General features: G+C 41.7%; 1 protein-coding gene across 1 annotated transcript in view; it reads left to right on the plus strand.

The window, feature by feature from the left end:
• The first annotated feature begins 5,776 nt into the window (after positions 1 to 5,776).
• The window catches only part of FAM98B (family with sequence similarity 98 member B), a 42,038-nt gene continuing 33,328 nt past the window's right edge, over positions 5,777 to 14,486 (plus strand). Inside the window, exons 1-2 of the mRNA XM_036296805.1 lie at positions 5,777 to 5,891; positions 14,193 to 14,338. Of these exons, the coding sequence (XP_036152698.1) occupies positions 5,821 to 5,891; positions 14,193 to 14,338 (217 nt within the window). The 5' untranslated portion in view covers positions 5,777 to 5,820. The remainder of the gene's footprint in view (positions 5,892 to 14,192; positions 14,339 to 14,486) is intronic.

Raw genomic sequence — 14,486 nt, forward strand, 5'->3', positions numbered from 1 at the left:
AAGTCCAACTTACCTATTTTGGTCAACATGTCTATTTTTAAGGACTATTTATTTATGAACAAATTATCCTATCTTTTGGTTTCTATTATGTACACTATTTGGATATCTTGCTATTTGAAACCCTTGCAATCTACATATACATCTGCACCTTAATAAAAACCATCTTTATTTATTACCAGGCCTTCACCCACAGGAGGCTGAGCAAAGGGGACAGGCTTGGGTTTCATGGCAGCTCCTCGGCTCTAGCAGTGACCACAGGTGTGACGTGGGACAAGTCACTCGGCTCTCTGGAATTCAGCTCACCAGTAAAATGGGTCTCGGTTATGTATTCTCCAAGGGTTCTTTCGTTTTAAAAAAATTTATGGCCTCTTCTATGATTCTTTTTTCTTCCATTCCCTTGCATTTTATCAGTGGTGAGATGTCTATTTCCCCCTTTCAGTAAATACACTGGCTGCCCCTGCCCTTTCATTTCTTCTTTTTTTTTATTGCTTAAAGAATTACAAAGGGTATTACATATGTCTCCTTTTTCCCCCCACCCTTGAAAATCCCCTGGCCACCCCTACCCCCCAGTGTCTTATGTAATTGGTTATGCTTATATGCATGCATATAAGTCCTTCAGTTGATCTCTTACCCCCCCTTCTGCCCCCCTAACCTCCCTGGCCTTCCCGCTGCAGTTTGACAGTCTGTTTGAGGTAGCTCTGCCTCTGTATCTATTTTTGTTCATAAGTTTATAATGGTCTTTATTATCCATGAATGAGTGAGATCATGTGGTATTTTTCCTTCATTGACTGGCTTATTTCACTTAGCATAATGCTCTCCAGTTCCATCCATGCCGTTGCAAATGGTAAGAGTTCCTTCTTTTTTACAGCAGCATAGTATTCATCGTGTAGATGTACCACAGTTTTCTAATCCACTCATCTGCTGATGGGCATTTAGGTTGTTTCCGAATCTTAGCTATGGTGAATTGTGCTGCTATGAACATAGGGGTGCATATATCCTTTCTGATTGGTGTTTCTAGATTCTTGGAATATATTCCTAGAAGTGGGATTACTGGGTCAAATGGGAGTTCCATTTTTAGTTTTTTGAGGAAACTCCATACTGTTCTCCACAGTGGGTGCACCAGTCTGCATTCCCACCAGCAGTGCATGAGGGTTCCTTTTTCTCTGCATCCTCACCAGCACTTGTTGTTTGTTGATTTGTTGATGATAGCCATTCTTACAATCATGTGAGATGGTACCGCTTTGTTGTTTTGATCTGCATCTCTTGGATAATTAGTGACTTTGAGCATGTTTTCATATGTCTCTTGGCCTTCCTTATGTCTTCTTTTGAAAAGTATCTATTTAGGTCCGTTGCCCATTTTTTTATTGGATCATTTATCTTCCTTTTATTAAGTTGTATGAGTTCCCTGTAAATGTTGGAGATTAAACTTTATCAGTGATAACATTTGCAAATATGTTCTCCCATGCAGGGGGCTTTCTTGTTGTTTTGTTGATGGTTTCTTTGCTGTGCAGAAGCTTTTTATTTTAATGTAGTCCCACTTGTTTTCTTTCTCTTTCTTGTTGAGTGGCATGCCACAGCTCCTGTGATGTTTAAATTATGTATCATCTTGACTGTGCTAATGAATGCTCAGATAGATGTAAAACATTATTTCTCAGTGTGTTTGTGAGGATATTTCCAGAAATATTGCCATTTGAGTCAGTAGAACGAGTACAGATAGATATCAACAATGTTTGGGGCATCATTTAGTTTGTCGAGGGCCCAAACAGAACAAAAAGGTGAAAGAAGGGCAAATTCTCTCTCTTTCGCTCATTTTAATTTTATCCTCACCCGAGGACGTGTTCATTGATTTTTTTTTAGAGAGAGGGGAAGAGAAAGAGAGAGAAACATCTCCAGGTATGGAATGACTCTCCAACAAACTGAGTCAAACCAGCTAGGGTGCAAATTCTCTCCTGAGCTGGGACATCCATCTTCTGCCCTCAGACATTGGAGCTCCTGGTTCTTGCATTTCAGACTCTGACTAAATTATACCACCAACTTTCCTGATTCTTCAGTTTACAGACAGCAGATTGTGGCACTTGCCCTCCATAACTGCATGAGATAATTCCATATAGTAAATCTCATATATAGCCTATTGTTTCTATTTCTCTGAAGAATCTTGACTAATACAGTTCCTCGGCAGTGTGCTCCATCACTGACAATCAACACATCTGATTTTGCCAGACTATAAGTTTGTTCTTGGTGGTCTGTGGCTAATTAAATTTTAAGAGTCATGGGAGGAATAAGCCTGTATGTTTAATATTTACCCTAAATTGGTCCTTAGAGGATGTTTTCTGATCATATGTTTTTGTTTTTTAAAATTACTTTACAATTAATTTACTTTAAAATTTTTTTAATTTTCCAATTCCAGTCGGCATATAATATATTAGTTTCAGATGTACAACATAGTGATTAGATGTTTATGTAACTTAAGAGATCACCCCTATAAGTCCAGTATCCATCTGACACTGTACATAGTTATTACAGTACATATTATTGAGCGTTCACAGAATGTCTCACCTATGATAACAGTATTTTGAAATAAGGAACTCATTTTATAGCAAAGATGATGAGACAATAGGCGAAACAGCAAAATGTTTACACGTGCTACTTACCATGAGAAGCAGCTGTCCTGACCGAATGGTGTAATGGTTTATTGAAGACTCAGGTAAGATGCACTTAGGCTTAACATTCTGCAGGTTTAGATGCTGATCTCCCTTATAGGTATACTAGAGGCCCAGTGCACAAAATTCGTGAAGCGGGGAGTGTCCCTCAGCCTGGCCTGCACTCTCTCCAATCTGGGACCCCTCAGGGGATGTCCAACTGCCTCTCACATTCTGGGACCTCTGGCTTCTAACCACTCCCCTGCCTGCCTGCCTGATTGCCCCTAACTGCCTCTGCCTTGCCCCATACCCAGGACCCAGGATTCCCTCCTCTGGCTGGTCACAGGCACCTGGGACCTGGGCTTCCCTCCCTCTCGCTGGCTGCAGTAACCCAGGACCCGGGCCAGCTTCGCCCGGGCCCGGCCACAGCCTCAGGGGACCGTGAGCAGGCGGCTTCACCGGGGCCGCAGCCGCAGGCACCTGGGACTGCGGGGCATGTGGCTTGTCTCTCTCCCGGGCTAGGCTGTAGGCGCAGGTGCAGCCGCTGGCACCCGGGACCACAGGGCAGGTGGCTAGTCTCTCTCCCAGGCCACAGCCCCATCTGCTGGCACCCAGGATTATGGGGGGGAGCGGCTTATCCCTGTCCCAGGCTGCAGGTTCAGGCACAGCCGCTGGTGCCCGGGACTGCAGGGCAGGCAGCTTGTCCCTCTCCCGGGCCGCAGTCTGGCTGGTCCCCATTCCTCTCTTGCGAGCTCATTTGTGCCTGGCTGGTCCCCATTCCTCTCTCCCCAGTGTTGAGCGTCTGAGCAGTTAAAGCATGATGGCGTGACAATGTGAGGGCACGAAGACCATTTGCATATTAGCTCTTTATTATATAGGGTGAGTGGAACCAGAAGATAATTTATAATGGTGTGCTCCTTTGCTAGAAAATGTGGGCCCAGGAACTAAAGGGAACAAGTAGAATGGGCTCCCTCACCATCTTGCCTAAGGACACTCTTATAGAATTTGTGCTCACTGTTTCTAAAACTTTGGGCTCTTATGGGTTAGAGACTCTGGCTTCCAGGGTGGGAAGATGTTGACTGTGGCAACTATCCTTTTACAAGCTTGGCTCTTCATACTAGTGACCTTGCAGGCAAAGAATAGTTACTTTACTGACATAGCTATTTATCATGAACATCTCAGGTTGCTGCTACACAGTGGAGGCAGGAATTTGTTTGAAATCCAAGATCTTACTGGGGTATCTCTGGTTACCCTTGTCCTTTTTCTGACCAAAAATGGTTCATTTCAGCAAACATCACTGTCAACCCAGAATAATGAAATTCTGGTCGAGAGTGTGGGTAATAGGTAATAGGTGTGGAGGAGGAAGAGGATGGGCGTCCATTATAGCTTGGACTAGCTGTATCATCAAGGACTCTAGCTTGGTTTGCTGACCATTTTAAAGGCTTTTGAGTAGGTTGGAGTGTCCACTCTCTTGACAGATTGGTCATGTATCTCTCCTATCAGGGAAGAAGAGAGGGTATTTAGTCCCAGATATAATAAGGGGTGCAAGTGGCTCTGAATGCAGCAGGGCTGAACTGACTGGATTTAGTTTATGCACCATCTAGAGCAGCGGTTCTCAACCTGTGGGTCGCGACCCCTTTGGCGGTCGAACGACCGACCCTTTCACAGGGGTCGCCTAAGACCATCCTGCATAGCAGATATTTACATTACAATTCATAACAGTAGCAACATTACAGTTATGCAGTAGCAACGAAAATAATTTTATGGTTGGGTCACAACATGAGGAACTGTATTTAAAGGGCCAGAAGGTTGAGAACCACTGATCTAGAGCTACACATGTGCACTGTGTTCTGGCCAGCGTGGCCCTACCAATAGCTTGTGTTATTAAGTGGTTTATGGAGTCAGTTGCTGCTGCTTTCCTTGTGCCTACAGACTGAAGGCCTCATTGTTATGGCTTCAGTTCCTAGTTTAATTCTACTGTAGTCAGAAAAAAGTGCCTTTTACTAGTACGCTTTCAGTCTTTAAATGTGATGAGACTTACTTTCAGGTACAGTCTGAAGTCAAGTTTTATAAATGACACATGTGCACTTGAAAAATGCATATTCTGAAGTTTGGGGAGGAGTGATCTACATATATCAATTAGGTCAAATATGTAAATGATGTTTTCCAAGTCTCATGTATGTCCACTGATTTTTAAAAACTATTTGTTACATTAAGCAATTAGAGATGTGTTTAAAATCTTCCCCTTTGGGTTTGCATATTTCTCGTTTAAGTTCATTTGGTTATATTTTGAGCCTGGTTATTTAAGCAAATGAACATTTAAGATTGTTATAGCCTCCTGTGGTTTTGATACTTTTATTGTTATTATGAAATGCCCCTCTTTATGTCTCTCTGATGCTTCCTGCATTAGCAGCTATTTTTTCTGATGTTAATATTTCTACCCACTCTCTTATGTTTTAAACTTATTTTCTTTTTTTCCCGTTTTTAGATTTAGTCTTATGTGTCCCCCCCCCCCCCCCCCATTATTCTGTTTCCCCCTTCTCTTAGTTGTTAGTTATAAGTTTTACATTTGATTATTCTTTTGGTGAGTACTCTAAGATGGTGACATGCAACTTTTATTAATGTCTCTTATACAATTCACCTATACTTCATCAGCAATAGGATACATATTGTGTATAAGATCCTGCAGATAGATACAAACATCTGGTAGCTTCATCGATCTTGCACATTTTGTAAAAAAACAATATAAGTATAAATTAGCTGCCCCTTATTTCTTAAACTTGGAGAATTGCCGTGTATATTGATGTCAAAATTATATGTGTAGATACATGATATTACGTACTTATTTTAGCTCAAGAGAATTATTATTCTATTTCGGGATTTTTGTTATAAAAAGAGAGGGCTGGGAGTCTGATAGATTGAGAAAAACTCAGGTGGAATCCCGATGCTTGCTAAGATTGACTTCCACACAGATAAGAACTAACGCTTTTTATTACTATTTCTATTATTATTTTAAATAAAGCCGTCTGAGTACAGACTGCCTCCAGGCCGGGAACCTTTGGGCTCCCAGTCAGAGGCGCTGCAGGCAATCCTAGTCAAGATCCCGACCGGAACCTTGGCGCGGCAACGCCGGTTTCCGGCGGGCTCCTTAGAGCGGTGAACAGCTTTAGCCCGGAGGACCATGAGAGGGCCGGAGCCGGGTCCCGAACCCACGATGGAAGGAGACGTTCTGGACACACTAGAGGCGTTGGGGTGAGTATTCCTATGAACGTCTTTCCCCCGAAAACGTAAGCTCTCCCTCGGCCTGGCTGCAGCAGTCCCCATCTGCGGGCCTCTCCCAGGCTCTGGCAGCTCGGCGCAGGCCTCCTTTCCTGCCTCGCCCCCTCCGGCGCCGACGGAGTTAAGCGGGAGGCGGGAAAGAGATCCGTTTGGGGCCTGGGGGTGGAGAATGGCCGCGGAGCTGGGGCGCGCGGCCCCTCTCCCAAACTCCTTGCCTGGAACTCCTCCCCCGGCATTCGCGGCGGTGACGCGGAGTGGCCCGGCCGGCACCCGTCCTCCCGGCACGCGCGTCCCTAGCCCGCGGGGCATATTTTTGTCCAGGTTGTTGCGGCGCCCGCGGGGAGGTGTGGTGTCTCCTGCGCTGGGCGACGGGGCTGAATTAGGCCTCACCTGTGGCTTACTTAGGCCTCGGGAGCGCATCTCTCCAGCTGCCTTGACTGTAGAAAATGTTTTCGTTCAGTCCATTCATTCATTCAGCCACCGTTCGTGCACAGCGTATTTACTTCTTACTCATGTGTTCTGAATGCATCTCTATGTGCCAGGCGGAGGAAAAGCCAGTCTCAGGTGACTGCTCGTTTACGTAGTCGTGGGGGCTCCGTGGAGTGTGGCATTTACCGTTCAGAGTGATACTAGTCAGTGCTGTGGGGACTCCCGGGGTGGTACTGATGCTCCCGGCGCGCGGAGCAGTATCTATACGACATAGTCTCTCCCTCCGACTTAGCCTGTTTTTCTTCGTAGCCGCTATTCTTTTCACAATGTATCTTGACCTGCACGTTGTATGTGGAATGTCCCCGCCCTCATCCCAGGCAGCTCCAGGAAAACAGGCGCCTTTCTGGTCTTGATGCCAATACCATCCCACAGTGGTGTCTGGCACAATAAATCGTGGGTGAATGAATGGGCGAGTGAATGAAGAAAAGTTCAAAGGAGAGCGTGCACAGAGGTCAGCATAGGACCAGGTAGTTGAGAGTCCAAAAAACAAACAAACGCACGTTAAAGAGCATGGAGCCATCTGCACAGTTGCTTGCCTTCCCACACGCTGGAGTTTCTTGAATGATTAGACTGTGCCTTTGCCTGCTGTTGTGAAGCTTGAAACCACCCCCCCTTTTATCTTTTCTTGAAGCTGCACTTGATCCTCTATCAGTTGTTGCTTTTGGACCCTGATTAGCACCTGCTTTGCAAGTGACCCAATGTTACAGAGCCCTGCACTTAGTAGATCCTGAATAGATGTTTGCCAAATGAAAGAATAGAGCCACTGATTATTTAGGGGGCTTTTTTTTTTTTCTTCTGTGAAATCCCTTTTGGAAATTTTCACTTAGCTTGGTTAAGGAAGTAACCAAAACAAGAAGTTAAAATACTTAATTGAAGTGCTTAGGCCTCAAACGTTTGAGTTCCTAAGTATTCTGGGTAAGAATAGTGGGATTCTGTAGTTTTTGAAAAAGGTAAAGTCTGTCCCTTTTTTGTGTTCTTTATTCCTTGTTTTTGTTTATATTTTAGGTGCTTGAAAGATGAAGTTTGCTATAACTTTGACTTTTATTAAGGAAAATTAGTTTCAGAGTATTCAATATGGAAAGTAAAAATTACACACTTTAGAGTTGATTTTTCCTGAAATAACTGAGGACAAGAGTTTGAAGTTTCTTATAATAAAGTGTAGAAAAAAAGTACTATCCTCCTATGTAATAAAAGGCTAATATGCAAATTGACTGAACGTTGGAATGATTGGTCACTATGACGTGCACTGACCACCAGGGGGCAGATGCTCAACACAGGAGCTGCCTCCTGGTGGTCATTGCGCTCCTACAGGGGGAGCGCTGCTCAGCCAGAAGCCGGGCTCAAGGCTGGCGAGTGCAGCTGGACATCCCCTCCGGGGCAGTTGGACATCCCCTCCGAGGCAGTTGGACATCCCCTGAGGGCTCCCGGACTGTCAGAGGGCGCAGTCTGGGCTGAGGGACACCCCCCCCCCTCCCGTGCACGAATTTCATGCACTGGGGCCTCTAGTAGTTGTATACTTACAATAGGTGTTATAATTGAACAGTGTTTTAAAATACTGTCTATATAGATTGTAAGTAATTTTCTATTATGATTGAAACGTGAGATATCATGAAGGTACTTTAGTACTAAAGGGAGGAATTAAAAAGTGGACATCTATGTGAAAACAATTTAGTGATATGGTCTGTTATAAATGGTAGGGTAAAAATAACTTAGTTTTCTCATCTGTGAAAGGAGCTGAGATTTCAGAAGTCTCTTTCAGTTCTGAGAGTCTCTGATTTTGTAGAACAGTGGATCTCAACCCTGACTGTGCATCAAAATCATGTATGGAGCTTGTGAAAAAATGTCCTGGTTTCGTATATGCTATAAGCTGAGTGAATCATGATCTTTTTGGGGGATGCAGTACAAGCATGCATTTTTAAAAACAAGCTTCACAGCCTAGGTTGCAAACCACCATTATGGAGAGAAGTTTATTTCAGATATTTATTGAGCACAACTCTATACTGTTCTGAGAGGTCCATGGTAAGCAAAATAGGTCCCTGTCCTGTGGAGCTACAGCCTAGTGGAGAAGCAGACATGATCACACAGATATTTATTAACTCTGATAACAGGTGTTTTAAAGGAAAAGAGCGGGATGACATAACATGACAGGAGGACCTATATAGTCTTAGGGAGGTTAGTTATAGATTTCTGAGGAATTGGTATTTGAGTTGAAAAAGAAAGGGTGAATAGGAGTTAACTAGGAGACGTTGGATTGGAAGGGAGGACAAAGGTGTCCTTACAGTGAGAACAAGGGGAAAGAAGCATGCTGTATTAGAAGAACTGGAAGGAGGCTAAGAGGCCGGAGGGCAGAGAGCAAAGGCCAGAGTGGTGAAGACTGAATTGGAGAGTTAGGTGAAGACTAGGGCATGCGGCACCTTTTAGGCTATGTTGTGGTTTTCTTATTTGTCATAACAGCAATGGGACATGATTGAGGGCTTTATTTATTTACTTTTTAATCTTTATTGTTGAAGGTACTGTATTACAGATGTGCCCCCCCCCCCAACTGCCCCCCTTTTCCCGGATTCCACTCCACCCTAGGCCTTCATCACCCTATTGTCTGTGTCATGGGTAATGCATGTTTGCATGTAAGTTCTTTGGTTAAACTCTTCTCACGCCCCCTCCCTCATTTACTCTGAGATTCCTCAGTCTATTCCATATTTCTATGCCTCTGGTTCTATTTTATTCATCAGTTTATTTTGTTCACTAGATTCCTTGTTCATTTATTTTTTTATATTTATTGCCATTTTACTGTTCATATTTTTTATCCTCTTCCTCCTCCTCCCCTTTTCTCCTCCCTTCTCCTCCCTCTTACTCCCTTCTTTTCCCTTCTCCTCCTTCTTCCTTCTTCCTCTTCTTAAAGAATACCCTTCACCATTTCATGTAATACTGGTTTGGTGATGTGAACTCCTTTAGCTTTTTCTTGTCTGTGAAGCTCTTTATCTGACCTTCAATATTAAATGATAATGTTGCTGGGTAGAGTAATAATCTTGGTTGTAGGTCCTTGCTATTCATCACTTTGAATATTTCCTGCTAATCCCTTCTGGCCTGCAGAGTTTCTGTTGAGAAATCAGCTCAGTCACATGGGCACTCCCTTGTAGGTAATAACTGCTTTTCTCTTGCTTTTAAGATTCTCTCTTTACCTTTAACCTTTGGCATTTTAATTATGATGTATCTTGGGGGTGTAGGCCTCTTTGGGTTCATCTTAATTGGGACTCTGCGCTTTTGAACTTGTATGTCTATTTCTTTCACCAGGTAAGGGAAATTTTCTGTCATTATTTTTTCAAATAGGTTTTCAATTTCTTGCTCCCTCTCTTCTCCAAGAGATTGGTAGATGAAAATCACAAGAGAAAGAGGGTGAGAGAGCAGCAGATATTTTTAAGAAAATGAGGGAGCAATGATACGGGTGCTATATTGGGAAGTAAGGAGGACAAACCCTGCCCTCTGATTGAGAGAGTAAACTAGCCAAAGCTAGAGGTGCTAGGGATAATCTTTCTGAGAAGAGATTGACAGTATAGGAGAGTTGCTGTTTATGGATGGAACATAGTGGAAGAATTTGGGAAGCAGGGAGAAGTGGAGAACTGGGTCAGAGGCAAGCCAATTGGTTGGGCAGATGACAGGGGCAAGGATCTCATATTTTATACTAGTATACTGGCTAATAAAAATAGAAATCAAAGTCAATTAGGATCTGGCTGTGTCTTTGTGGAGGTTTGCCAATGGCCCTAACAGACGGAAGATCAGATCACACAGTTTGAAGTGTCAGGCCAGCAGCTATGGTTCCACTGTGTGGAGGACTCCTGGGGGAGGCTGGGCCTAGGGGAGGTATCTCCAATGGTTGGAATAAGAGTAGCACTTTCATAATTAAATATGAATATATAGAACAAACTAAGAGCATAATAATAATACCTTTTAGGACATTATGGCAATTAAATGAGGCAATATACATAAAGCACATAACACTGGCCTACCATAAGAGCAGTTTATAAATTTTAGTTGTATTGTGATTGTTATTAGATGTTAGGTTTGTTAAATGCATTTTTTTTCCTTTATATCGATCTGATGAAACCAGAGGCATTAAGGATTATGGGGTTTTCTCCCTCTAAATCAGCGATTCTCAACCTGTGGGTCGTGACCCCTTTGGCGGTGGAACGACCCTTCCACAGGGGTCGCCTAAGACCATCCTGCATATCAGATATTTACATAACAATTCATAACAGTAGCAACATTACAGTTATGAAGTAGCAACGAAAATAATTTTATGGTTGAGTCACAACATGAGGAACTGTATTTAAAGGGCCGGAAGGTTGAGAACCACTGCTCTAAATTCTTTTATTACTGGTGATTTAATGAATTTTGTTGAATTGTGGTTGGCATATGAGTGAAAATATCACCAACTATATGAATTAGATACATTTATTCAAGAGTTTATGATTATTGCAGAAATGCAAGCAAGTAGGGGGGGAAAAGATGTTTACGATTAAATCTCAGTGAGAGGCACTGTAAGTCATGGAAGAAAGGTCACTGCATAGAGGAACCAGTTTTGGCTAGAGGAGCAAAGACAGTAGTCTAGTCACAGCTCTGCTTTACCTGACTGCATAACTTAGCCAGGTTATTGGCTTAGTTTCCTTAATAGTGTAGGCAGAAGTTTATAGTTCACATGGAACATTTGGGGTCACATTTGGGTTTAAATTATTTTGTCATCATCTAGTTATTTTCTGACCCAGAATTAGGATAATACTAACTTCAAATTATTGCTGTAAATATTAAATGAATTATAAATAAACATATTTATAAATATGAGTATATATATTTATAAATATGAATATATATATATGTGACTAGCTCTGTGCCTGGCCTAGTACTTATAAAGTAGGTATCCTAACTTCATTAACCCTTAATTTCTTACCTGTAAAATGGGGATTTGAAAATATCATGAGATATGACCAGAGAATTCAGAGAAAAGGAAATGCAAATGGCCTATAAACATGTGAAAAGATGTACAGTCTTGCTCATAAGAGAAATGTAAATTAAAACTATACTGAGATACCAGATAGTCAAAAATCCAAATGTTTGACAGTTGTGGTGAATTATGAGGAATGGGTACGTACACAACCCCTGTAGAGGAAAATATACTAGTATCCAGCAAAATTACATATCCGTTTACTCTTTAACCTAACAGTCCCAACTCTAGGAATCTATCCCAGATATATACTGACAAAAATCTGCCAGTTTTTATAATAGGAAAACGATGTACTAACCCAGATATCCGTCAGTAAGGGCATAGTGAATAAACTAGGGTCATCCAGACAGAGAGGTACTGTATGACAACGAAAATGACTGAGTAGCATTTCTGTTGATTTCTAGTATATGTAAATATGTATATGTGAATATATATGTGCTTAAAGCACGGAGTAGGACAGTATGTAGTAGGCTACCTTTTATCTAAAAAAAGGAAAAGTATATTTATGTTTGTTTTTAAAAACATTGTGGAATGACATCCCAAAACTAATAAATGTGGTTACTTTTGGGGGAGGGAGGGAACCAGAGTAGAGGGAACACAATTGAGATTGTTAAGTAGATTTGTCTGAATGTACCTTGTTTTGTAAATTAGACTTTGAAGCCATATAAATGTCTTACATAATTATAAAGCAAAATTAAAAATGAAATCAGAACAAAACAAGAGACAAATTTCTAAATTTTAAAGCAAAATGAAACAAAGGTGTGTTGATATGTTGAGTAGGTGGTTTAATCACAGAAAGGAATTTTTAAAAATATATCCTTACTGGAATATATTCTAAAACGTAAAAACATAAATTGTTTTCTGTGATTTTGTTGTTAGTAAAAATGCTGATTTTCCTACTCTGAAACTATATGTAGCTTATATTTTTTACTAGGATTTTGTAAATGTTATTAGAAACCATATTTTTTTATTGAAAATAGATAAAAATAGCAAAAACGACAATTTTAGAGAAAATAGATAAAAATACAAAACAAATTAAGTAAAAAACCCACAATTCTAAGTTTGAATTGGAAATAGCAATGTGAAATCCTGATGTAAGTTCTTTGAAAAAGCTTCAGATACAGTGACTAACCTTTAGTCCCAGGTTGTATACTCTAAATACCATTAAAAAGAATCAGGGCTTCTTGGAGAAATGGCCAATTACAAGTACAGGACAAGAACATCTTGTCAAAGAAATCAAGGGAAGTATTCGAAGAATACTGGGGATAAATCAAGGAATGGCCTCTCACTTACCAAGGGTAGGACTGTTTGAAAAGAAAAATAACTACAGTGGATTAAAACTCATGAAATATGTTAAAATATATAAGTTTATAATGTGAAATAAAAGCTCAGTTGCAGAAAGAGGAATAAAGTAGAAAACTGATATCTAATTCAATTAAGATAATTTATAAGATGGTTAAAAAATTTAAGGTACCATTCAAGTAAACTTTGTAGCAGTGTTTGAAAATATCCTATATAATAAAGGTAATATGCAAATTAACCCTCATGCCATCACAAGATGGCTGCCTACAACCAGGCTGGCAGGGGGGTTAGTGAGGGACCACCAAACGACTGAATAAGCAGGGTACTTGGGGCAACCAGGCCAGCAGGGGGATTAGTGAGGGGCGACCAAACGATTGAACAGCAGCCTGTGTGGGGTGACCAGGCCGGCGGGGGAGGGGGGGCTATGAGGGGTGACCAGGCCAGCAGGGGGGCATTTGGGGGCGACCAGGCCAGCAGGGGGGTGAAGTTGGGGGTGACCAGGCCGGCAGAGGGGGCAGTAAGGGGTGACCAGGCTGGCGAGGGGGCAGTTAGGAGCAACCAGGCCAGCAGGGAGGAGGCAGTTGGGGGCAACCTGTCTGGCAGCAGGGGACTGTTAGGGGCGACCAGGCCAGCAGGAGGGGCAGTTAGGGGCGATCAGGCTGGGAGGGGCGGGCAGTTAGGGGCAACCAGGCAGGTAGACAGGTGAGCGATTAGGAGCCAGTGGTCCAGGATTGTGAAAGGGATGTCCCTCAAGGGGTCCCGAATTGGAGAGGGTGCAGGCTGGGCTGAGGGAAACACCCCCCATGCACGAATTTTGTGCACTGGACCTCTAGTCTACAAAAGCTCAGTGACCGAATAGCAGAACGACCAGAACAACCTGTTGACCAGTTGCTATGATGTGCACTGACCACCAGGGGTCATATGCTCACCACTCAGCTGATCCCCACAGGCCACGCCCCCCACCAGTGGATGAATCTGTGCACTGGACCTCTAGTAAAATTATAAAATAAATGGTTTAGGTTAAAATGATCTCAGGTCTTTTTCAACTTTAACTTTTTAAATTTAAAATTTGCATCTGTTTTGTCACTACTTCCTTTTTTCTTATTCTTTTAATCAGTATAATTATTAGACTTAGCTCTATTTGACTTTATTATATGTAATGTTTCTCTTAAAATTGGTTGATAATTTACTAAAAGATGTTAAAATATAGAGAAAAAGCCAAATGTTAATTATATAGAGCACAAATCAGTAAACTATTTCTATAACAGAGCAGATAGTAGAAATTTAGGCTTTGCTGGCCATACTATCTCTGTCACAATGACTCGACTCTGCCATTGCAGTGTGAAAGCAGCCAGAGACAGTCTGTAAATGGATACGTTTATCAGATATACTCTGATAAAACTTTATTTACAAAAATAGGCAATAGGCTTTGATAAAGAATATTGAGGTTTTTGTTAATTTTTAACCTTTTATGTCTTTCTTTCTAGGTATAAGGGACCACTGTTAGAAGAGCAAGCCCTTACCAAGGCAGCTGAGGGTGGACTATCTTCACCTGAATTTTCAGAGCTCTGTGTTTGGTTAGGCTCTCAAATAAAATCATTATGCAACTTGGAAGAAAGTATCACTTCAGCTGGTATTGCCATTGTGTTTTATTTACTTTTTTGTTTAATAGTAAAATGAAATGATAGCCTATGATTTATAGTTTTATCTAAAATGTACTAGAAAAAGAAGAATCTATACAAAGAAAAATCATTGATATTAAGAACTTCAGTATATTGTAT

This window comes from Myotis myotis, unplaced genomic scaffold (genome assembly GCF_014108235.1).
Source record: "Myotis myotis isolate mMyoMyo1 unplaced genomic scaffold, mMyoMyo1.p scaffold_m19_p_1, whole genome shotgun sequence".
Lineage (NCBI taxonomy): Eukaryota > Metazoa > Chordata > Mammalia > Chiroptera > Vespertilionidae > Myotis > Myotis myotis.